This window comes from Quercus lobata, chromosome 1, assembly GCF_001633185.2.
Source record: "Quercus lobata isolate SW786 chromosome 1, ValleyOak3.0 Primary Assembly, whole genome shotgun sequence".
In the NCBI taxonomy this organism is placed as follows: domain Eukaryota; kingdom Viridiplantae; phylum Streptophyta; class Magnoliopsida; order Fagales; family Fagaceae; genus Quercus; species Quercus lobata.
Genome location: NC_044904.1, coordinates 13,001,541 through 13,025,378, shown reverse-complemented (window position 1 = coordinate 13,025,378; position 23,838 = coordinate 13,001,541). Strand labels below are relative to the sequence as shown.

Sequence of the window (23,838 nt, the reverse complement as noted above, 5' to 3'; positions counted from 1 at the left end):
AGTTGTTACATGATAGGATGTGATTCGTGAAAGAAAAAATTGTGGATGTAATAATTAACTATTCATAGTCTACCATGTCAAAGTTGTGGCAAGAAATTTGTGAAATAATTCATGATCCTAAAACTACTCTTAAAGTAAACGACAAAATTTATTACAGTACTTATGTGTTATTAATTAGGTTTCCTTTAAAATTCTATTATGTGAATTTTTTTCTCGGTATATTCTAAATCTTAAGAATAAAATATAAATAACAGCATCTAAGTTTTGTCTTAGTGTGAATTTGGATACAATATTTGCATCCGTGCAATTTTTAGTTGGTCTTGTGCACTATTCACAAGACCTGTAAATAATTTTTTTCAGCAAAAACAACTTTAAAACTAGGTTCCACAATACTATTCACACATTTAAAAATTATTTTACTACAGAGTTTTTAGTTTTTAACAATAAACGGTATCCAAATAGACTCTTAGGCTTCGTTTGGGAGGTCATAAGATAATGAAATGGTATGGAATAGAATGATCTTAAGGGAATGGAATGGAATGTATTTAAGTAAGGGAAAGAAATGAAATGGAATTAAGTAACCTTGATTGGATGTTTTAAAATAAAGGAATGGAAATGAATGAAAATTAATAGAATGTAAGTAACATAGAAAGAATGAAATGGAATCATTTTATAATAATATTACTATTAGACCCATATTTTAAAATAAAGGGTTGAATATATAGGTCTATTTTGGGAGTTTTAATAAAAAATTTATTAAATCTAATTTCATTCTCTCTCATTTCTCCCAATTTTAAGTGAATGAAAATTTGAGATTTTAAGGAAATAGAGAGGAATAGGTATTCTCTCATACCCATTGCATTCCCTATTACTTAAACTCTCAAATAAGGAAATAAACTTTCCATTCCCTCCATTAAAATTCTCAAACAAAAAAATGAAAGAATATTTTAAAACTATTCTTTTTACTCATTCTCATTCCATTCAATTCCATTGCCTCCTTCAAACAATGCCTTAAATTAAAGTTACCACATATTTACGCGTCACTTTTTAAATTTTTTTAACGTAAACTTTCATATTTACTCAAACCCATAAGAATCTGTCATCTGCCTCTCTCTTCGCTCTCTCAAACCGTAAAAAGCCAGCCTTCTCTGTCTCCACTCCAGTCTCCTGTCATCTCCAGTTGCGGGTCAGAATGTCAGAGATCTTGCAGCGACCCAGATCTCCCTCGCAACTATGGTCAGATTTGTTCGAACCCTGAATCTTCATCGCCTTTCAATTCATCTGTAGGCTTCAAAGCTCTTCTGCCTCCTTTTATATATGTTCTAATTATGATATTGTTCAGTATTGATTTCGGTTTCTCTCTCTACTTTTCCATGAAATTTGTTTTTAATTTTTAAATCTTGGGTCTCATACTGTTTTTCTCATTGTTGAATCAAAATGCAGAATTTCAGTTTCAGGGGCATCAAAGCTGTTGGCCAACATTCTGTACTCATGAGCATATCTGTTGGGAACTTGATTGCTAGATGGGATGATGAAACGATGAGTGTTTTTCCTTGAATCATCTTTTTTGGGTTGCTTTGAATTAACCTATTCCATACATGTTCTTTTGATGTTGCATGACATATGAGATCTTTTCATTGAACTATTTTTTTTCCTCCTCATGTTGTGATAAATCTGAGTAGCTATATTATGGTTATAATAGAAATTTTTTTGATAAAATTGATTTAAATCTTAAACTACAGGGTTGTTTTTTTTTTTTTTTTCATGATATATGTTCGATGAAATTCCTTTTAAAGTTGATTATATGATCTACTCATTCAATTTCACGTTCCGAGTAGGCTTCTTTATGTGTTCTGAAAATGTTTGTTAAAATTTCTAGGAAACATGAGTCCTATTAGTTTGAATTTAAGAACCCCAAGGCCAATCAACTTAGGATGCTTCAAATTAAACTATGAGCCTAGCCCAGTGAACTGTTCTCATGGCAATCATCTTGCGGTTTCATGTCTTGCCAAGTAATAGGATTAGTAGGGACACTGAGGGTTGGCTTGGGTTGCATATTTTGCTTCCTCAGGTGGGCCACACGAATACATCTTTTGGCCAACCTGGTTGTGCAATGTTATACCCTTCCATTCAATTGGGATAAGAGAATCTAGAAACATAATATTTTTTGCCACAACTCTAATGTGGTAGTCACAACAACATAAGATAATTGTGAAAAATTGTGATCCTAAAATAACTCTTGAAACAAGGAAGAATTGCATGAAATGATCAACTGCAAACATGATGAACTCTTTGCAGGTATGTTAGCTTTCTAGATTAATTGTTTTGGTATTTTATTTATATTGGGCTGTTATGTTTATTCTAATTATGCTTTTGTTGTTCACTCATACCTCTTTTTGTTTTCTAATTCTGTAGTTCATAGCTTTTTTATTTGTGGTCTGACTGATTTGGAGGATCAATTTAGCTGTTAAGTTTGATTGTGTTTGTGGTTTTGGATCCTGAGCTCAATACTGATACCATGAAACTAAGAAATTTCAAGGCCTTTCCAACAATCGCTTCCAATCTCCCCTTTCACAGGCACCTTCTTTTCTCATTCTTTCTCTCATTGGAAAACCAGCAATTCAGTTATCTATTTTTCATTGGATTTTGGGTTTTGGTAGATATATATCACTTGGTTTCTCAATCCAAATTTTTTTTTCACCTTTGGTTTATCAACTCCCCTCAAATTGTTCCATTAAATGATTATGGAAAACTGGTTTGCATCTTGGATGGTTTTCATCTTCATTGTCTTAGAAATTAACATGCAACATAAGAAACTATAGCTTTACCAATAACTTGATCATTGTCTTAGACGTTAACATGCAACATCAGAAACTACAGCTTTATCAATAACTTGATCATTATCTAGACAGTGATAGATAATGTAGATATTCAAATATAGTTGGTGAACATGCACGTTACATTTTTTTCTTTTTTTAATAGGAAATCTAGTCGAAGCTATTTACTTCATGACTGGAAAATTTGGTTTACATCTGAAGCAGTCTCAGAATTTATAATGGGTGGAATTTCCTCCATCCATGTTACTTAATCTTCTATAAATTGGGCATACTTGGCTAATCCATGCACTGCCTTATTTCCTCTCTTCAGGTGTGGCGTACTTCAAACTGGCATAATATTGGCAATAGCTGCCAAAGATTGTATTCTTCTGTTTCCTACTTGATGCCTTCTCACAAAAAAAGTAAGTATTTTTATCCCTGAATTTTGCCCAACAACTATGTGATCTCTGATGCCACATATCTTCCTCCATCACATATAATTTCAATTGGTTCAATTATTTTCTTGTCTCTCCTATCTGCTCTTGGTTTGAGAGACCAACAACATGTGCCTCCAGTGTTTGCAATTCCTTTTGCATACATTATATGTTCTGCCCCATGTGTCCAAAGACCCGTGAGTTCCATCTTGTTAAGGCAGCCCTGCAATTCTCCAAACAACCTTCAATTGGATTTGCCCCTCCCATGTGCATCCCCCCTTCCCATTCCTCCTTTACAACCTCCTCGCTCTGATCATGTTTAATCCACATAGATTTAAATAAAAAAAGTTTGGCACTTCCTTTAGTTTTTTGTGTGGGCTGGTCTAATCTCAACAATAAGACAGTGGTCAGAGGCCAAATTTGCTAGATGAAACAGCCTTGCTCTAGGCAACTTCCTTCGCCACTCCGTTGTGACTAGAGCTCTATCAATTGTTTCTTTAATGCATCCATTATCCCTCCTGTCCACGGCTTAAGTAAACCAAGATCCTGTATAGCCCAAGTCTCTCAGCCCCACATTTTCTAAACAATTTCTAAAATTCGTAATTTGTCTACTAAACTGGTCCAACCCCCCCCCCCTCCCCCTTCCTTCTCATTGACACTTAGAATTTCATTGAAATCTCCTATGCACACCTATGGTTTGTCAATCTGTTGCCCCCTAGACATTTTAACAGCTCCCATGACTATATTCTCTTATGTGTTTCAAGGTTGCCATAGAATCCCGTTAATCTCCACACCCCAATCTCATCATTGGAATTAATCAATGCATCAATGTTACATATAGCACTAATCATAGTGGTTAATAGTCCTTTTTTTTTTAATCCCAGTGCTCTTCTTAGTACTTTCTTTACCACATAATGAAAAATAAAAATGCAAGTTCCCTATAATATAAATGTGAGATATCTTCTTCTCAAAGTTTATACTCTCTCTCACTGGACAAATTTTGTAATCTTAAATGTATAGATACATGGATAGGTGATGGTTTTTGTGTTGATATGTTTTTGAATTGAATAAATTATTCTCTCCCTTACCCTTTAGAAAGTGCCTAGGTTAGCCATTAGTGGTTGATTATCCAGCACAATGTTTTGAATTTCGTTCCGTTCCAGCATAGTGTTTAACATTTTTTTTGCTATTTTTTTTCCACAAAACAATTGTTATTGGCTTGACTGCAATAATTTTGAAAAGTTTCTTCTGTTTCAAGTTTAGAGTGAGTTTTGAGAAGGATGTGCAAATGCAAGAGGCAATGTGGGAAAGACAACATGAACTTGTGACTGATAAGATATATGCTAGGTACATGAAACTTTTCCTTCTAATTTCAATTGGGTATTTGTTTTTGTGGTCCTTATTTTATTTTTCTTTTTGATAAACTTATTCTTAGGTTTTTAGACATTTATATTGTAAATTACTTGATTTTAGGTATCATTCTTTTGTGGACTAATTGGTTTTCAAAAAATGGCTGGCAGATTTGCAAAAGTTATTGCCTTACCAGCTGCTGCTATGGTTAATTAGGCGTGTTCTCATTATATCTAGCACTATGTCTAGCATCTGACTGATTTTTAGAGTTAGGTAGTGAGTATAAATGGTTAAGCCTAACAAACTGTCTGTTACTCAAGCAGCTTAGCTTAAAAGTGTAATATGATTGTAATAAACTCTTCATAACAGAAATAACACTCAACCTTTTTTCCTTGCTCTCTTATAGCTTTCAAGCCTTGCATCCCAATTTATGACATTGAATAAAAGAACAGGCTTGGGTTTTGAAAAAGGTTTTCGAATTGGTTTTAGGTGAGTGAATATTTTTATTGCTGAAATAATTGGATTGCCTATATGATCATAGATTTTTTCTGGATTTCCTATTTTGTTTTTTGCTAAATGGATGTTTGGTCAATGAATTATATGTTTTTTATCATGTATCATATAGTTTGTGGTACATGTTATGGGATAAAGGCAGATATATACAAATTTAAAAAATACAACATGGTAACTGTTAGAAATGCACATTAACAGTAACAAAAGAGCCTCAACATAGGAAACAAATACATTTAGTCCAACAAAACTAAATGAAATTATATTGAGTTCAAGCCTGAGGCAGAGCTGGCAGACTATGAAAATTGGGTAAGAAAAAGAGAAGATGGGAAACCAGTCACCGACCCGATTCAGAGAGAGAGAGTATGTGGATGAGTGCATTTTGATATGCGAACAATGGTGATGTCTTTTAATGTTATTGAAGGGTGTATATCAAATAATACCAAGTGTTGCAATCACAAGGCTTCATGACACTAACTTGATAGAAGTTGAGGTTGAAGGAAATTTCAAGATCAAAGTAACAATCACGTGCCTATAACCAAGAAAGATTCACATGTTCATAATTATGGGATCACACAAGGGGATTGCTTTGCTCATCTAGACTTGATCTTCAAGTTTTATGCACTAAGCGGCCAAGTTAAAGGTGATTTGTGCCAAACTTATGCGATCAGCTATGTAAGTAAGGTAAAGATGGGAGTTGTCATGCTAGTATGACAATCTAAATTGCTCTATTGGGATGAAATTTTAAATAAGGTCAGGGTCATCATCAATGACATATTTTTGGCCATTTCATTTAGTTTCTTCGATCAATTAGTTTATATTCACAACAAAATGGTAAACAACAAATACTTGTATGTTTATTTCTTTTTCATTGAAATAAAAACCATCGAATAACAAATAACAAATGCATTTAGGGGGGGGTTGGTGGTGGGGGGCAGAAGCAGAACACCTACATCATTAGACATTAGGCCTAAGAAATTTCACCTACATCTATCGTGGTAGAGATAGCGAAATCAATATGGGACTCTTAACTCTATGTGTACCATCACTCCATTCCAATGATGCTGATCGATGGGTATATTGGAAAGTTTGGAGGAATTGTGGTGGCGCCTTTAGCGTAACCTTGAAAGATTTTTTCTGGTGCAACTGAGTAAAAGATAGTTTGTTTGGAACAATAGTGACCGTGAGATTCTTCGGTGCCGTGACAGTTGCCTTGTATGTAGAATTTCTAAAGCCCACATTTGTAACTGTCCTATAATAGATGGCTGATATAGTAGAGTTAGGGTCATCATACTGATAATACAATGTTGGGTAATTTAGGGAATCATATCCTCCAAATTTAGGGACACTTGAGCAATTGGTTTTATCTTCAGTGAACAAATTTAGATTTGTCCCAGTGTAGCCCTCATTACATAGGAAGCTGATGTAGTCCAACGTTGACAAGTCATAGATCAAACCAGGCCGCAGTGCGTTAGTCGGGTCAATTTGGCCAGCACCATAGGCTAATTCAGCAAGGCCATCCTTGACTTTCATTTCAGTTGCTGATCATCAATCAAAAAGATAAGTTATAAAACACTCAAAAAGACTAATTTCCTTTTTCTTTTTTTTCATAATATAAAAGTTATTTTAGGGAATATGAGATGATATCTTGATCAATGTGTTTATATAGAAGGAAGACAAAAATGTTAAGATTATTACAAATTTTACTTCCAGAGGTTTACAAACTAAAGTGACAATATGAATTTCATTGGTGCAACTTCAATAACTAATAAATAAATATTTAAATTACTTTTTTTGTGAATAATGACACTTCGGTTTGTAAGGGTTATGTAATAAAATTTGTAATATCTCTAATATTACTCATAAAATAAATGTCAAACATTTCTTATTAGAAAATAACCCTCTCCATTAATCATGGAGAAATTTTGTTTCGTAGTTAAGATTTTATTTTTGAATCAAATAGTTTACAGATTGTCATGTGACATTGGATACATATTAACATGGATAATATTTAGTCTAAACCAATTGGCATATTAACCACGTTGCTGGTAAACCATGAGGAATAAGATGGCCTTGGAGAATTTGAAATAAACACTAACAACCTCTAATTGACACCATTCAAATGGTGGTTCTTGTAAAATGGCACTAATCTTTAACACATCATGAGTTAAAATGGGAGAATTTAAGGGAACTAACCAGTTGTCATTAGGGCCGATTTGATTGCAGAAGGAGACCAATCAGGGTGGAATGATTTGACATAGGCAGCGGCAGCAGCCACATGAGGGCAAGACATTGAAGTTCCAGAGATTATATTATATACATCAAACCGATTGTCATCAGGACTTCCAGTCAATGATGCAAGTTTAGAGTAAGCAGCAAGTATATCTATCCCAGGTGCCACTATATCCGGCTGCAAATCAAACATAATTTAAAACCATCATACTATTATATATGCTAAGAAAAAGAGTATAAAAATTTATGCCTAGAATGGCAATCATTGCAAAGGGTTACCTTAAGTATTGTGCTAGTGAGTATGGTCGGACCTCGAGATGAAAAGGAAGCCACAAAGGGTGCAGCAGCATTGGGAACTCTTTTGGACTTGTATATGATAGCCTGAGGGACTCTGAATATTTTACCAGTGAAAACAAATCCGTAAAGAAAGTTTAATATATCAAGTAATTTATGGCAAATGTTAACAAGCACTATACGGTGCTTGTTAAGGTTAAAATAATGTGGGTCACACTAAACTAAAAAAATTGGATAAATGGAGAAAAATTGTATAAAGCTGACCTTAAAGCCTATAAAGCTAACAAAGTACTGACATAAAACTAAATGGTTGACAAAGATTCTGACATAAAGTTGGGTGACAAAGATTATGACAAATGTTAACAAGCATGCATTTTTTAATTTATAGAAGAATTGTATGTTATAATGAATTGTAAATAAGGTATATATAAAAGTAAAAGCTATGCTAACTCTATATTAGTACGAGCCTAGATTATATTTTAATTTGGTCACAACAAAAAGGAAAAATCTAATCAATGACAACTCTCCTAGCCCAATATGGGGGGGGGGGGGGGCATTTTATATAACGAATTTGATTCCTCTTACTTACTTGGTTGAGTTGACATATGTAAGAGTTGTGTTACCAAAACTAAAATCAATAATGGCTTCAGGGATGATAGTTGTAAAGCTCGTATCTATCTTCCCTATGACAGATATCAACACCCCGATCCCACCCAAAGACTTGATGTAAGTTTCATTTGCTGCTTCTTTGCATACCACAATCTTTCCATTGACTTTTTTCTGGTCTAGCTTCCCTTGATCACAATACCTACCCAATTTTTTAATTGATTAGTGCTACTAATATTAATATTCTAAATATATATTAGGTTAGGTGATCTTCAATTACAGTATAAATCATGAAATAGAAAATGCTCTTTAATTACCAGGGAGATGAACCTGGCGATAAAGTACTATTGGCTGCTATTGCCGCGCTGGTTAGAGGGTACATCTTCTTATTTGGTGTAAATGTGTTGATGGAGAGTCCCTGTTATTCAATGCACTAGTAAATGTAATGTGATTATGATCAAGTGAAATGAAAAGGCATCATGTTCCTAAATGGAAGCACTCCTTTACTAAATATTGTGACACTCTAAATGAGACAAGTTGTTTTATATAGGATCATCCCCATTTGAGATCTTAATATTGTAACACTCTACACATGGTTAGATCAAAAAAATTAAAATCTTAACTATGAAATGAATTCCATCTGTTTCATGTGAAATGGAAAATAATCATTTTCCTTGATGGAAGCACTCCTTTACTAAGCAAGGCTATCATATTTGATGACCCAAGTTGCTTTAGGATCATCTCCATTTTGAAATATTTTCATATTTTTGGTTAGATTAAATATTATAAATCTAGTGCTATATCATTTAAAATTTCAACGGTAGCAAAACTTTGTACACCGTCCCAAAAAGAAAGAGGCAACTTACAGCATTTTCCTTGCCATTTCCAAGTTTAATCGGAGTCCTAAACTCCATATCCATGCTAGCAGCACCAACAGTCATTATCCAAGGAGCTGTGTTCTGCACTGTATACACATATGGGCCGCTATTTCCCGCTGAACATGCTGTGAAAATCCCCTTCTTCATTGCATGAAAGGCACCGATCGCAATGGGATCGTCAAAGAAGCCACTTGAACCCTCACCGATAGATATTGATAGCACGTCAATTCCGTCATCAATGGCATCATCCAATCCAGCCAGAAGGTCTATATCACTGCAACCTTCGGGCCAACACACCTTGTACATTGCAATGCGTGCTGATGGAACCCCACCTCGAGCTGTGCCTTTGCCTAAACCGTACAAGCTTGCGCCTGCTACTGTGGCACCTGCTATGGTGGATGAAGTGTGAGAGCCGTGGCCGTCAACATCTAGTGGGGATGGCTTTCTTTGGGGAAATTTGGGGTCGTTGTTGTAGAAAGTTGCACCTATTACCTTGCTGCATAAAAGGGTGAATAGCTTGGAAATTAAATGAGAGATCCGTGCATGTAGAAAAGTAGTATTTAAAATTAATTTTCATCTTGAGTAATGTTAAAAACACAATATTTTCTTTTTATAATTGTTGATAAGATTTGTTATGATTGGAATAATGTCACTCTCATTTAGAATCCACTAAACATACTTTTTATTTTGCACCATTGTATTAACTATTGTGAAAAAGAAGGTTGCAAATTCAAATATTGTGTTGCTAGGCTTAATATTTTGTGGTTGGTCACAATCAAGGAGAGAGATTGAGATTGTTTACTTGTTGCAGCCGGTAAACTTGCCTACTACTTGGCATCTACCCTTCCATTTTGATGGAGGAGGTCCTACTCCTTTGTCATTAAAACTTGGAGCACCCATATAAACTCCTAAAAAAGGAAAGATTAAGAAAGTTATCAAAATTTCCCCATGTAACAAGGAGAAAGTCAAAGCTCTTTAGCATCCATATAAATTGCTAAAAAATAAGGGGAGGAAAAAGGAAAGATTAAGAAAGTTAACAAAATTTTTCCATGTAACAAAGAGAAAGTCAAAACTCTTTGAGAAGTCTTAATTTATTACCTGTATCTAATACTCCAACAATAATATTACTTTCAATTTGAAGATTTCTCTTTATTGAGAGAGGCATTCTTAAGTAATCCCATGATCTTGTTGTATGAAGTTTTCGTACTTTGCTAGGAAATACTGACACCACATTTTCGTTCTCTGTAGAGGATGCATATACATATATAAATTACATAAGACAACCACCCTAAGAGCAAAAAAGATAAAGAAAGAAAGAAAATGTTGTGTAACATGATGTTTTTAGTGTGCACCTTTAAGTTTTTGAACTTCATTTGGCAATAGGTTTGCTGCAAATGCATTAAAACTCTTGGTGTAGCTATGTATTCTAGCTTGTTGGGCAATACTCTCACTGAAAAATGAAAGTACTTGATGGTTTAATTGTCTAGCAAATGTTATAATTTGTTGCATTCTAGCTGTGAGGTCATATCATGTATGAATTATATCCTAAAAACTAATTTTATATGCATAGAATATCCTAATGCTATACATATTGATTTGTTGCTAACCATTATGGAACCCTCCCCCACCACCAAATCGTTGATCCATGTATGAGCTAACCCTACTTTGTCATCCAACTTACTCTTTAATTACTGAAGAAAGTAAGTTGTGTTGATGAACAACAGCATTGCTTCTTAACGGCGGTGCCTCTCCCAAATACACAATGTACGCCTATGTGATAATAAAAAATAAATTTATGATTAGTGAATGGAAATTATAAAATTTAAATAATACACTTAATAACTGTGTTCATACAAATTATAAAAATATATTCACCTTTCTAACTTGGTCACTAGAACCATGAGTGAATGACCAATAAAGCTGCGTAGCCAGAAGGAAGAGGGTGAGCATACGAATTGGAACCATTTTTTATTCCTTCGTTGTATGGATACTTCTCAGGCTTTCTCTCTTGTTCCTATATTTATAGTCAGATTTTTTTCTTTAAACATCCCTAGTTTTTCTCATGTGTAACTAAAATGTAGACTTTGACTTTTTCCAATTTAAAGTTAGATTATTGCATAAACCTATTCCAGGAAGAGGTGTTTAGGCGTAACTTCATTATAATTAGCTTGTCCACCTGTTAAATTTATCTCAGAGAAGTCCCTTCTCTATTGAATTAAGTAAACAATGCACAATTCCTCAAAATTAAAAAAGAAATGTATAAATTAAGTGTCCGTCACATATATAAGTAGTAATAACTAAATTTAGTTTTTAAACTAACACCTAAATTAGCCGTTTGTTATTAGGGGGCTGAAATATAAATTTAACAACTTTATTTACACCTAGTCTAATTTAGTCAACGTGAAGACAGGTGTATCACACTAGCAGATCATGTGTCTCTCATGTGATTACTTAATTAAACTTCTGTAGGCCCCTCCCTTCCCCTCCATCCAAACCGACACCACCATTCTTTTGTAATTTATTTATTTATTTATGGAATCTTGATAATTTTCCTTTAGATATCATACCAATATCAAGTTTGTACCCATTACATAAAAATTTTACTTTTTTTTTTTTTTAGAAACAAACACATACAAGGGAAAGGAAAAGATGTTCTAATACAAAGGCATACCACAACTTAAATTTTACTTAACTTTTATTTTTACAAAATTTGAGAGAAGCGATTAGGCAGCCTTAGTGCCTTACTCCTATTTTTTAGATTCTAGTTTTTATTTATTTATTTAGATTCTAATTTTTATTTATTTATTTATTTATTTGGTATTAATGTTGTTGTAATTGTTAATTGGACTTTTGAGTTGTGAAAATCTATATATATTGTGGAAAGACAATGCATGCACACAAAGTAATTTAGAAGAAGATAATAAATAAAATAAAATAAGGACCTAGTGTACTATGTACATTTCCCTACTTACACACCCCCCCCCCCCCCCCCCCCCCCCCCAAAAAAAAAAAAATTATATCAAGCCATATTCAGGGGCGTAGGGAGGGAGGCGGGGGGCTTGACTTTGAAATCCTCCCTCTCCCTTGTATTTTTGGTTTAGAAAAAATTTGAGCACAAATTTCAATAATGACACTCTAGATTTTTACTAAAAACATGTAATACATTTATATAGTTGACTAATATATTTTTATTTCCTATAAGTATATATTCTTATATCATACATAGTTCATTAAATTAAAGAATATTTAATGTATACCATAAGTAAATTTTTTATTGTTAAATTGACTTGTATATTTTTAGACATGTTAAGACTTACTTTTTTTATTTTTTTTTTTATTTTTACCGCCGCACACCTTTGGTGCGATGGTCACTCCACAAGTATAAGTATTTGTAGGGTGTGGTGTGGGGGACAAGGGTTGGGGTTCAAATCTCCAAGAGGGAGCTTCACACGTATATATACTTAGATTAGACTAGAGTAGAATTTCTATCTTGTACTAAAAAAAAAAAAAAAAGACTTACTTTTTTTAATGAAAAAACCTACTTTTTCTTTTGTTGCAAAAACTTCTGTGTGTGTGTATATATATATATATATATTATACTATCTATAACATGATTCCCTCTTTGATCTGGAATATTCTTGAAGGTAAAAAATATCTCAACCAATAATCAATGCTTTCTCCTACAAGTGTTTAAGAATAGGGTCAATAAGGTCACAAGATTCCCCATAAAATTCATTTTCTTAGACTAGACTTTTATATAGTTTAGGGCAAATTACAACTTACCCACCTGTGATTTGCCTGAAATTTAAGTTGCATACCTGTGGTTTAAAATTTGACACTTTACCTACCTAAAGTTAGCTCAGCTAAAGTTCCGTAACCCACCTCTATTAAAAATAGAGTTAAATATGTAATTTTGATCCACTTATATGTCTCTCTCCTCCAAAAACACAAACAACATAAAAATAAAGGCTAAAATGCAAAACTGACCCTCTAAGTTTCACCTTTTGTCATTTCAATCCTCTAACTTTAGTTTTGGTCAATTCAGTCATCTAAGTTTCAAAAGTGTTTCAATTCAGGCCTTCCACTAACTTCTGTTAATGCTATACCGTTAAGTGCAATTTTTTTTGTCTTCTTCAGTTTTTTATATTAAAAAATGCAGAAAACTTATTTAAATTAAAAAAAAAAATGTTGAAAGAAAGATGTAATTAAATTGTTTTCTCTTTCTGTTAAATCTAATAATCACCCTCTAAAGGAATCCTCTCACAACAGTAAGTTGGAGGCGCTCTAGGATAGGGAAAACATCTCTTTCTTCATCATCTTCCCTTCCTAGGGCTATCAGCTGAAGATTATCCTGTACATTCACAATATTGCCCCTCTGATCTTCTCTTCAGGATTGTACTTTATCAGCCAAATCCTCTCTAATATTTAAAAAGTCAACCAAAGACCTCCTGTCAAAGCCACCAAAGACAATGTTGCCACTACTCCTCACCGGTCACTACTGACTATCCTTGCTTGGTGGTGGTTGTCTTTCTCTTAACTCAGTTCGACTAGGCCAGTCTTCCTCTCTACGTTTTCTCATCAAACCCTCATTGGAGTTCCAACCCATGGCTGGGCTATTGTGTTTGGTTGGTTTCAAAGTCTTTTGGATTTGGTGAACAACTTGGTTAAGCTCCCTCTTCGATCTAGTTTGTGTCGTTGGATTCTTTCTCTCCAATCTAATATGGGTGTCCTTGGATTCTTTCTCTATCTAATCTGATTTGGGTTTTCAAGTATAGTTTTAGTCAAATCTTTTCTTATTTCTGATTTTGTTTTTAAAAACCAAATGAACCACAAAAAAAGAAAAACCCAGAAACATTGTTTCTTGAATAAATAATCATTGTTTATGTGTAGGGAATTTGTAAATTGTATATGTTACTGATGGTTGATGTTAGATAATTGTTTGCTATGCTTTGTTCTGAATTTGTATATTAAAATTTTGGGTCCGTTTGGATGCCATTTTTAGTTGTGAATCTTGTGATCAATGCAAAGAAATTTTTTGTTGTTTGTGTGCTGGGTTTGTGGTGTATTATGGGGATTTCTTAATTTCTTAATTTTTTTTTAAATTTAAATTAGTTTTCTGCATTTTTTAATATAAAAAACTGAAGAAGAAAAAAAAATTGCACTTAACAGTAGAGCATTAACAAAAGTTAGTGGGAGGTATGAATTGAAACACTTTTGAAACTTAAAGGACTAAATTGACCGAAATTAAAGTTCAGTGACTGAAATGACAAAATATGAAACTTAGTGGATCAGTTTTGTATTTTAGCCAAAAATAAAAGAGAAAATAAGATCAAAAGGTGGTTGGTAACAAATTTTTCTCAATGTCTTAGCATTTTAAACATGTTTTTACGCTCATTGCATCAAATGCAGAGATTCAAACAAATACCGTAAAAGAATCATCATATCTAGCAACCATACAAATTCCTTCGTCAATTTTTAGCTTCATCAATTTATAACCACAAAAATCTTGAACTAAAATCTTCCCAATCAACCTTAAACCCAACATCATCAGCACAGAACTCACAACCTAGATTTGCAAAAACCCAGCAACTTGCGCCAACACGGAGGCTCCCTTTTGCATCTTCGTGGGTCCCATACTCCCATCGAGACTCCCATCTTTGTGTCATTAAATTTATAGTTTGGCAATGTAATTTCTTTGAATTTAATGTAGGTGTTTTTTTTTTTTTTTTTTGGGTAGGCATGGGATGCGTATTACAGTGGCAAACCTTTGATAGTTGATGACATGTTTGATAGAGTAGAGGTCAAGTTGATTAACTCTTTTCAATCTCAATTTCCGACTGAAATTATCATTTATATGATTGTCTATTGGTCTATGAGGTTTAGCAAATTGTTATATGATGACAGTTAAAGCTAAGGTGGTATGGTTCGAAATCAATTGTCAAATATTCTTATTGTAGTCTTAGGCGGCATTCAACCTACGCAGATGCAGAGGTAATTCTCTTTTGAACATTTATTCTTGTTCATGAATCTGTTCATGTATCCTCTCACTATGTGTGTCTTTTCTATCAACTCACAATGAATTGTTAGAGATATCAAGGCCCGAGCCTGTTTGTAGCTAGGTAGTTATTCTTGTAATGCAAATGCTAAGACATTGAATAAAGTTTGTTACCAACCACCTTTTGATCTTATTTTCTCTTGTATTTTTATGTATTTTTGTGTTTATGGAGGAGAGAGACATAAAAGTGAAGCAAAATTATATATTTAGCCATATTTTTAACAGAGGTGGGTTACAAAACTTTAACTGAGCTAACCTTATATTGGTAAGTGTCAAATTTCAAACCATGGGTAGGTAACTTAAATTTTGGGCAAACCACAAGTGGGTAAGTTGTAATTTGCCCTATAGTTTAAAAATAACCTTTACACCCTATGTTTAAGCTGTGACAAAACTTAGGGACAACTTGATCAAAATACATCTCTAAGAGCATTCACATCAGCTCGTCTAAAAGATTCCGTCTATTTTACACAAAAAACCTACTTTTTCTATTTTACACCATTACTTTTACAAAACACCCACATCAGTTTATCTATTTTACAAGACTATTCAATAAAATATTCATTATTCATCAATTTTTTATTATTTTCCCTAATGGTTATACTTTTTTAATTTAAACTTATATTTTAAGTAAACTACCAACACCGGTGGCTTGGCCAATAGAGCCGCTTGTGGTGGAGGTCCGATGGCCCACCAGATTGGTGTCTCCGACCATTGTACCGCCATCACCGGTGGGCTAATTGTTGTAATAGTGTCTCCGACGACCGCCGTCGAATCGATGTCTCCGATGACCGCCGCCGAATCGATGTCTCCGACGACCGCCGCCGAATCGATGTCTCTGACCACCGTATTACTAGAATCGGTGACCGAATTGATGATGTTGAATCGATGTCTTCGACCACCATATTACTAGAATCGGTAATCGAATTGATGTTGTTGAATCGATGTCTCCGATCAACGGTCATTTTTTTTTTTTTGGACCAACGGTCATAATTTTTATTGTTATATCCACCGGTCATAATTTTGAAATTCAAACGGTAAATTCAAACATAACTTTAAACCCAATGGTAAATTCAAACATAAATGTCATATTTTTTTAACTTTAAATCCAATGGTAAATTCAAACATAAATGTCATATTTTTTTAACTTTAAATCCAATGGTAAATTCAAACCTAAAGGTCATATTTTTTTTTTTTTTTAAATTTAAACCCAATGGTAAATTCAAACCTAAAGATCATATTTTTTTTAACTTTAAACCCAATGATAAATTCAAACCTAAATGTCATATTTTTTAACTTAAAACCCAATGGTAAATTCAAACCTAAATGTCATATATATATATATATATATATATATTTTTAAAAACTTTAAACCCAATGGTAAATTCAAACCTAAAGATCATTTTTTTTTTTTTTTTAACTTTAAACCCAATGATAAATTCAAACCTAAAGGTCATATTTTTTTTAACTTTAAATCCAATGGTAAATTCAAACCTAAAGGTCATATTTTTTTAACTTTAAACCAAATTGTAAATTCAAACCTAAAGGTCATATTTTTTAACTTTAAACCCAATGGTAAATTCAAACATAAAGGTCATATTTTTTAACTTTAAACCCAATGGTAAATTCAAACCTAAAGGTCAAATTTTTGAAATTCAAACTCAAGTCACATTCTTGCTCTATAAATATGACCATTTTCTCTCTAATTTCCACCCACTTCTACAAAATTATCTATTCCATTCGGTTTTTGTTCTCTCTTAATGGATTTCCATTATGACATTGATTTTATTTTTCCAAATGATGAGCCTCCATTTGACTCATCTTCTGATGATGATGAGACGGAACTTACTCTAGCTATTGCCGTAGAAGAATTAAAGAATGAAGGAGCATCAACATCACGTCGTCGTTCGGTTCAACCTCGCAGGTTTATCTGGCGTAATCCTTTGCAAGGTCATGATAGGCTTTTCCATGATTATTTTACTGAAACACCAGTGTATATATCCTCCTAATGTATTTCGAAGGAGGTTTCGAATGAGTCGTTCTCTTTTTCTACGTATCCATTCAAGAGTTGAAGCTACTGAACCATACTTTGTTCAAAAAAGAAATGCGGCTAACACACTCGGGTTGTCTTCCCTTCCAAAGATGACCGCTGCAATCAGAACGCTTGCTTATGGAGTGTCGGCTGATTTCATGGATGAATACATAAGGATTGGAGAAACCACTGCAATAAAAAGCTTAAAAATATTTGTTAAAGCGGTAGTTTCAATCTTTTCTGAAGAGTACTTGAGGTCACCAAACAACAATGACATTGCAAGGTTGTTAGTAGTTGGCCAACATCGTGGATTTCCAGGAATGCTAGGGAGCATCGACTGCATGCATTGGAAATGGAAGAACTGTCCAAGTAAGTGGAAAGGTCAATATATTGGTCATACACGTGATCCAACAATAATTTTGGAAATCGTGGCGTCGTATGAACTTTGGATATGGCATGCATTTTTTGGGTTACCAGGGTCTCACAATGACATCAATGTCCTAGAGCGGTCTTCTGTATTTTTTGAGCTTGCTGAAGGGCGTGCTTCTCCGGTTAATTACTCGATAAATGGTAATAACTATTCGATGGGGTACTATCTTGCAAATGGTATATATCCATCATGGGCAACATTTGTCAAAACAATTCCAGCACCACAAGACCGTAAAAGACAACATTTTGCTTCCGCACAAGAGGCAGTCAGGAAGGATGTCGAACGTGTATTTGGAGTACTTCAAGCACGATTTGCAATTGTGCGTGGGCCTGCACGTTTTTTCCATCTTGAAACGCTTAAGGACATTATGATGGCATGTATAATATTGCATAATATGATCGTTGAAGATGAGCAACATACTTACCTTGGAGCAAATGACTTTGATTATGATCAAATCAACGATAATGGACCCGAACCAGTATCACATAATCCCACTTGTAACCTTATGCAGTTCATTGAACGTCATAATTCCATTAGAGATAGAGGAATTCATTCTCAACTTCAAGCAGATCTCGTTGAGCATCTATGGCAACTACAAGGCCAGTCGTAGGAATTTGTAATTCTAAATTTCTAAGCATTACTACTTTTATTTAATGTGAACCTTCGTTGGAATTTGAAATTTTCTAAGTTTAATATTACTAAGTTTCCAAAAAATTGAGACAACAAAAAGCCCTATATAAGTTGACAAACCCTTAGGTAAGTTTGTCAACTCAAGTTTAGTTGTAAACTTACACTAGATACTATCCTGATCATTGGTCATTTTTAACACAACTGTAGCTATTCAACAAAGCTTTTTTGCTTAGTATATCAGTATATGTAGCCTAAAGCAAACACCTTTTCTACCATACATTGACATTCTATACCTAATAATTCATTTGGTAAAAGTCCACTCATAATTTATAGTTATTCAATAATTTAAAACACAGCAGAACAATAATGTAGAACCATGCAGAACAATAATTTTTCTTTCTTTATCTCAAACAGGGGTATTTAACCCCCTGCTAACAGCAGAAAAGTAATGCAGAACTATGCAGAAAATCATGTCTGCAGAATTCAGAAAAATGACAGTATGCAAAAAAATCACATTATGCAGAAAAATAACAATATGCAGAAAAATAACATTGCAGAAAAATGACACTATGCAGAAAAGTGACACTATGCAGAAAAATAACACTATGCAGAAAAATAATTATGCAGAAAAATGACAGTATGCAGAAAAATAATAGTATGCAGAAAAATAACACTGCAGAAAAATAACAGTATGCAGAAAAATGACACTATGCAGAAAAGTGACACTATGCAGAAAAATGACACTATGCAGAAAAATAATTATGCAGAAAAATGACAGTATGCAGAAAAATAACACTGCAGAACAATAACAATATGAAGAAAAATGACACTATGCAGAAAAATAATTATGCAGAAAAATCACATTATGTAGAAAAATAACACTGCAGAAAAATGACACTATGCAGAAAAGTGACAGTATGCAGAAAAATGACACTATGCAGAAAAATAATTATGCAGAAAAATCACATTATGCAGAAAAATAACAGTATGCAGAAAAAGAACACTGCAGAACAATAACACTATGCAGAAAAATGACACTATGCAGAAAAGTGACACTGCAGAAAAATAACATTATGCAGAACAATAACACTATGCAGAAAAATAATTATGCAGAAAAATAACATTATGCAGAAAAATGACACAATGCAAGTACAGCCACCTGTTGAGAAAGTGCAGAAAAATAGCATATACAACTAATAAAATCAGCAACCAATAAAATAGCATATTTACATTCAAATAACATTTACAACAAATAAAATCAGCAAGTACAACCAGCACAATACAAAATTTACAACATTGCATCTATTTCCTTGCACAAGTAAAGACTAAAAAAAATTTAGTGCTAGTATTTTTGCAATATACAAAAAATTACTTGATGATATTGTCAATAATAATATTCCATTATGATGCATATTTAGACCTTAACCTCTCCAAGATTTCCAAACGACGTAGACGGATGTATTCTTTTTGTTCAGGATCCATAGTTCTTGTATCTTTCATCATAAGTTCATCTTCCATTTTCCTCTTTTCTACTTCATTCTTCTCTTCCTTGATACGAATCAACTCTCTTCGTTCTTCGGAAGCAATGCGCATTGCCTCTCTTCGTTCTTCTAATGCAATGCGCATACTTTCCTTTTTCTCCTCATGCTTTCTTCTCTTTTCTTCCTTGATTTCGTCCAATTGGGAGGAAAGTGTTGGAATCACGTCATCACAATTCCTTCTTTTATTTAATTTCTCCTTTTCGGCCTTCTTGCCTATAGGTCTCTATAAGGTTTCGCCGGAGTTCATCTCTTCATTATCTTCATCTACATTTATTGAGCTTGCAAAGGGTTGTGTGGCTGGTTGTGTGGCTGGTCGTGTGGCTGGTTGTCTTGTGCAGGCCTTCAAACTATCTCTTAGAATCAACCACTTAGCTTCATTCCTCAAAATTCTCCAACAATGCTCAAATTGAAATGCATTTTTGCAATTAATTTGATACATAGCTTTTGCATCTTCAATCTAGAAAAGTAAAAAATTGAAAATAATAAGAATCATAAAACTAAAAGTGTTTTGATGTACAATACATATTAAATGTTGAGTTTAAATACCTTGTCATACTCAGTTTTACCGCTTTCATTCCGGTTCTCAATTTGGGCCAAGCATCCACAGAACTTGTTGGTCTCCCTTTGAATTTTTGGCCACTGACTATTTAAAGAATCCTTAGTGCGGTTAAATTTCTTGTCATTGTGGAAGGTAGACCAAATTCTCTCCCAAAATGTTGTGTGTTTTTGGTCCGTCAATGTCACGGCATCTAAGCTAACATTGAGCCACGCCGACACTAGCTTAATGTCTTCATCTATGGTGAAGTTGATTCCCCGTTGACCTCTCTTAGTAGTTGATTTTTTTGCAATGGGGGTTATAGATTGTCCCATTTCAACTTGGGGTGGAGATTGATGGACATTGACGTCTGAATGTGGAGTGGACATCAAATTACTGCTGTCAAAAGACTCAAAACCTTGTTCATTGTCTTGTAAAATGTCAAGGAAGAAGGGATTTTGATTTTGTGAGTCCATCACCTAACAAACACCAAAATAATTTAGAAGCAGCACTAATAAGCAACAAAATTGAAAACAAAAAAGAAAAGGCTTGGAGCCTCAATATAAATTCCTAAAAAATAAGGGGAGGAAATAGAAAAGATTAAGAAAGTTATCAAAAATCCTCATTGATGACATGTAACAAGGAGGAAGTTAAAGGTCCCTGAGAAGTCTTAATTTATTACTTGTATCTAATATAGCAACAATAATATTACTTTCAATTTGATGATTTCTCTTCACTGAGAGAGGCATTCTTAAGAAATCCCATGATCTTGTTGTATGAAGTTTTTGCATTCTACTAAGAAACACCAACACCACATTTTCATTCTCTGTAAAAGATGCATATATGTATACAAATTATATAAGACAACCACCCCAAGAGAAATAAAGAAAAAGAAAAGAAATGTTGTGTAACATGATGTTTTTATTGTGCACCTCGTAGTCTTTCTTCATCTGGTAATAGGTTCGCTGCAAATGCATTAAAATCTTTGTGTAGCTATATATTCTAGACTATTTGGCAATACGGTCACAGGAAAAAGGGCAATTTGATGGTTTAATTGTCTACCCACATGTTACAATTTGTTGCATGCTAACTGTGATGTCATATCATATATGGTTATACCCTAAAAGCTAATTTATATGCATAGAAAAGCCCAATGCTATACATATTGATAAGTTCCAAATCATTGGCCCATGTATGAATTATACTCTACCCAATTTGTTACATTTACATATGAACTTGAACTTTGGAATGTATAATTTACTTTTCATGAATGTGAAGACCAAATCAACATTGATTGCTAGAGAAAATTTTGGGATTGGTCAACAAATTAATGTATTGATTGCTAGAGAAAATAATGGGATTGAGACAATAAATATTTAATATGCAATTCAAATTAAGATTACTTTTTTACTTCTGTTGGTACTTCTATTATAAATATGAATTCCATTGTAATTTACTATCATGAAAGGTTAAAGAGAAAACATAGTCTTTTGAGCTCTTGTCTTGTGGATGTTGGCCATTAAGCCGAATCACATAAACCCTAATGTTTTCTCTTTTCTATCTTCTCTTTTCTCAATATCTCATTTACAAATTTCTACATGAACTATTTCAGGTATAAATTACCACCAAAAAAAAAAACTATTCTACGTAAGAAATAAAAGAAAAACCAGAATTTTTTCAATAAAATATGAGTAGATGTAAGCATGCAATGTTTAGATATTTTGTCATCCCACTTACTCTCTAACAACTGAAGAAAGCAAGTTGTGATGAAGATCAGTAGCAGAGGATTTTGACTGAGGTGCCTCTCCCATATACACAATGTATGCCTACTTATTAATGAAAAATAAATTTCTAATTAGTGAATGAACTCCATTATCTGAAGTGAATGGAAATTATAAAATTATTAAATGCATTCATCTTTCTAATTGCGTCACTAGAACCATGAGTATATGACCAATGAACCTGCATAGACAGAAGGAAAAGGCTGACCATACAAATTCGAACCATTTCTGATTCCTCCATTGTATGCAATACTGCTCTTGCTTTCTCTCTTGTTCCTATATTTATATTCAGAATTTTCTTTAAACATCCCAAGTTTTTCTGTTTTTGTGTTTTCTTAATATAGTGGACATTTTCATGCTAAAATATAATCTTTTCACTTTTTCCAATTTCCATTTAAGATTCTTGCATAGACTAATTAATCAAAGATAGGGATGGAGAGATTAGATGCAGGTTACTAAATAAAAAAGAAACTCCATCTCACAAGTTTTAATTGTGCAAGGCTTAAAAAACAGATAAGATGTTTCTTTTTTTTTTCTTTTTTTCTTTTTTCTGTTTCTTTTTTCTTTCTTTCTTTCTTTTGCTTGATAGGAAAATTAGAATTGCTAGCAGAGGTGTTTAGTTATAATTAGTTATATACAGTTTCTTTATTAGCTTGTCAACTTGTTAAAACAGAGACTAAAGGCTCAAAATTTTTATGTATTGAATTATTTATGATAGGCCAAAAACAGATTGACCCCTTGTGATTGAATTAATTAATTAATTAGCCAAGTTATCAATCAATCAATTTATCATGCAAAGCGCGTGGTGGCACAAACAAACCATCAAACAACTAAATATGCAGCGGAAAATAAAAGACACGGTGATTTGCTTACAAATGGGGAAAACCTACACGGCAAAAATCCCACCGGGTGATTTTTAGGTCACCACTCCCGAAACTCCACTATTATCACAACAAGCGGTTACAAGTAAAGAAATCCCAAGTACCTTACCAACCTACAATTGAACCCTTACCCCAATATCTAATTGGACTTGTTCTGTAGTGACAGTTCCCCTTTTGATGCACGACTCTCAAGTACGTGACTAACAAATTGTGCAGATCCTAGTACGCGACTTCAATCACCAACTAAGAAGGTTGTTGGCTGTAAAGTTCTTCAGTTCATCTACACGATGAAGATCAAGAAGATGCTTGGTGACAAAACCCTATGGTGCACATACATAGCAACTTCTTCAAGAGAAAGAGATGAACTAAGGCAAGAACTTCATCTCCGGTCACAATTTGCTTGAACAGAGTTTGCTCAATGTTTGTGCAACTTGTGAATTGTTTGACGGCCCTTAAAACAATCCTTTTATATATCTAGGGTTAGGAGAAAAGAAAGCCCAAAGACACATTCACAGATCCCAAGAAAATCATATCAGAATTCTGAAATTCTTAAACCTCGACAAATAGGAGGTGTCGACCAACTGTCGAGCAGGTGTCGAGCACATGGGCTGAACAGCTTCCCTAAACCTCGACACATGCTAGCTGTCGAGCTTTAGTAATTTTGCACTTTCAGCTTGTTTTCTTGGACAGACTTGAAGGCGTCAACACTTGATCTTGAAACATGGTTTCTTGAAGTATTTAAACACATCCTAAATCTACCAAATTACAAGTAAAGTGCGTTTTGTCAAAGGATAAGCCAATTACATAAAATCGTGACATATGTTCTTAACATGTGA

General features: G+C 33.7%; 3 protein-coding genes across 3 annotated transcripts; 1 reads left to right on the top strand and 2 right to left on the bottom strand.

Annotated features, from left to right (window-relative positions):
- Positions 1-5,945: 5,945 nt before the first annotated feature.
- On the bottom strand, positions 5,946-11,094 carry LOC115979711 (subtilisin-like protease SBT4.15). Its single transcript, XM_031101781.1, has 11 exons — positions 10,996-11,094; positions 10,802-10,890; positions 10,473-10,570; positions 10,219-10,362; positions 9,923-10,028; positions 9,109-9,616; positions 8,560-8,660; positions 8,226-8,444; positions 7,622-7,733; positions 7,307-7,520; positions 5,946-6,651 (listed from the first exon to the last, which is right to left on the bottom strand). The coding sequence occupies exons 1-11, from the start codon at positions 11,083-11,085 to the stop codon at positions 6,101-6,103; spliced, it is 2,232 nt and encodes a 743-aa protein (XP_030957641.1). The 5' UTR covers positions 11,086-11,094; the 3' UTR covers positions 5,946-6,100.
- Positions 11,095-17,314: 6,220 nt separating this feature from the next.
- LOC115995257 (putative nuclease HARBI1) lies at positions 17,315-18,244 on the top strand. The gene has a single exon (XM_031119763.1). The coding sequence runs from the start codon at positions 17,315-17,317 to the stop codon at positions 18,242-18,244; it is 930 nt and encodes a 309-aa protein (XP_030975623.1).
- A 1,784-nt stretch (positions 18,245-20,028) lies between these two features.
- On the bottom strand, positions 20,029-20,816 carry LOC115995250 (glutathione S-transferase T3-like). Its single transcript, XM_031119752.1, has 2 exons — positions 20,352-20,816; positions 20,029-20,262 (listed from the first exon to the last, which is right to left on the bottom strand). The coding sequence occupies exons 1-2, from the start codon at positions 20,814-20,816 to the stop codon at positions 20,029-20,031; spliced, it is 699 nt and encodes a 232-aa protein (XP_030975612.1).
- Positions 20,817-23,838: the final 3,022 nt, after the last annotated feature.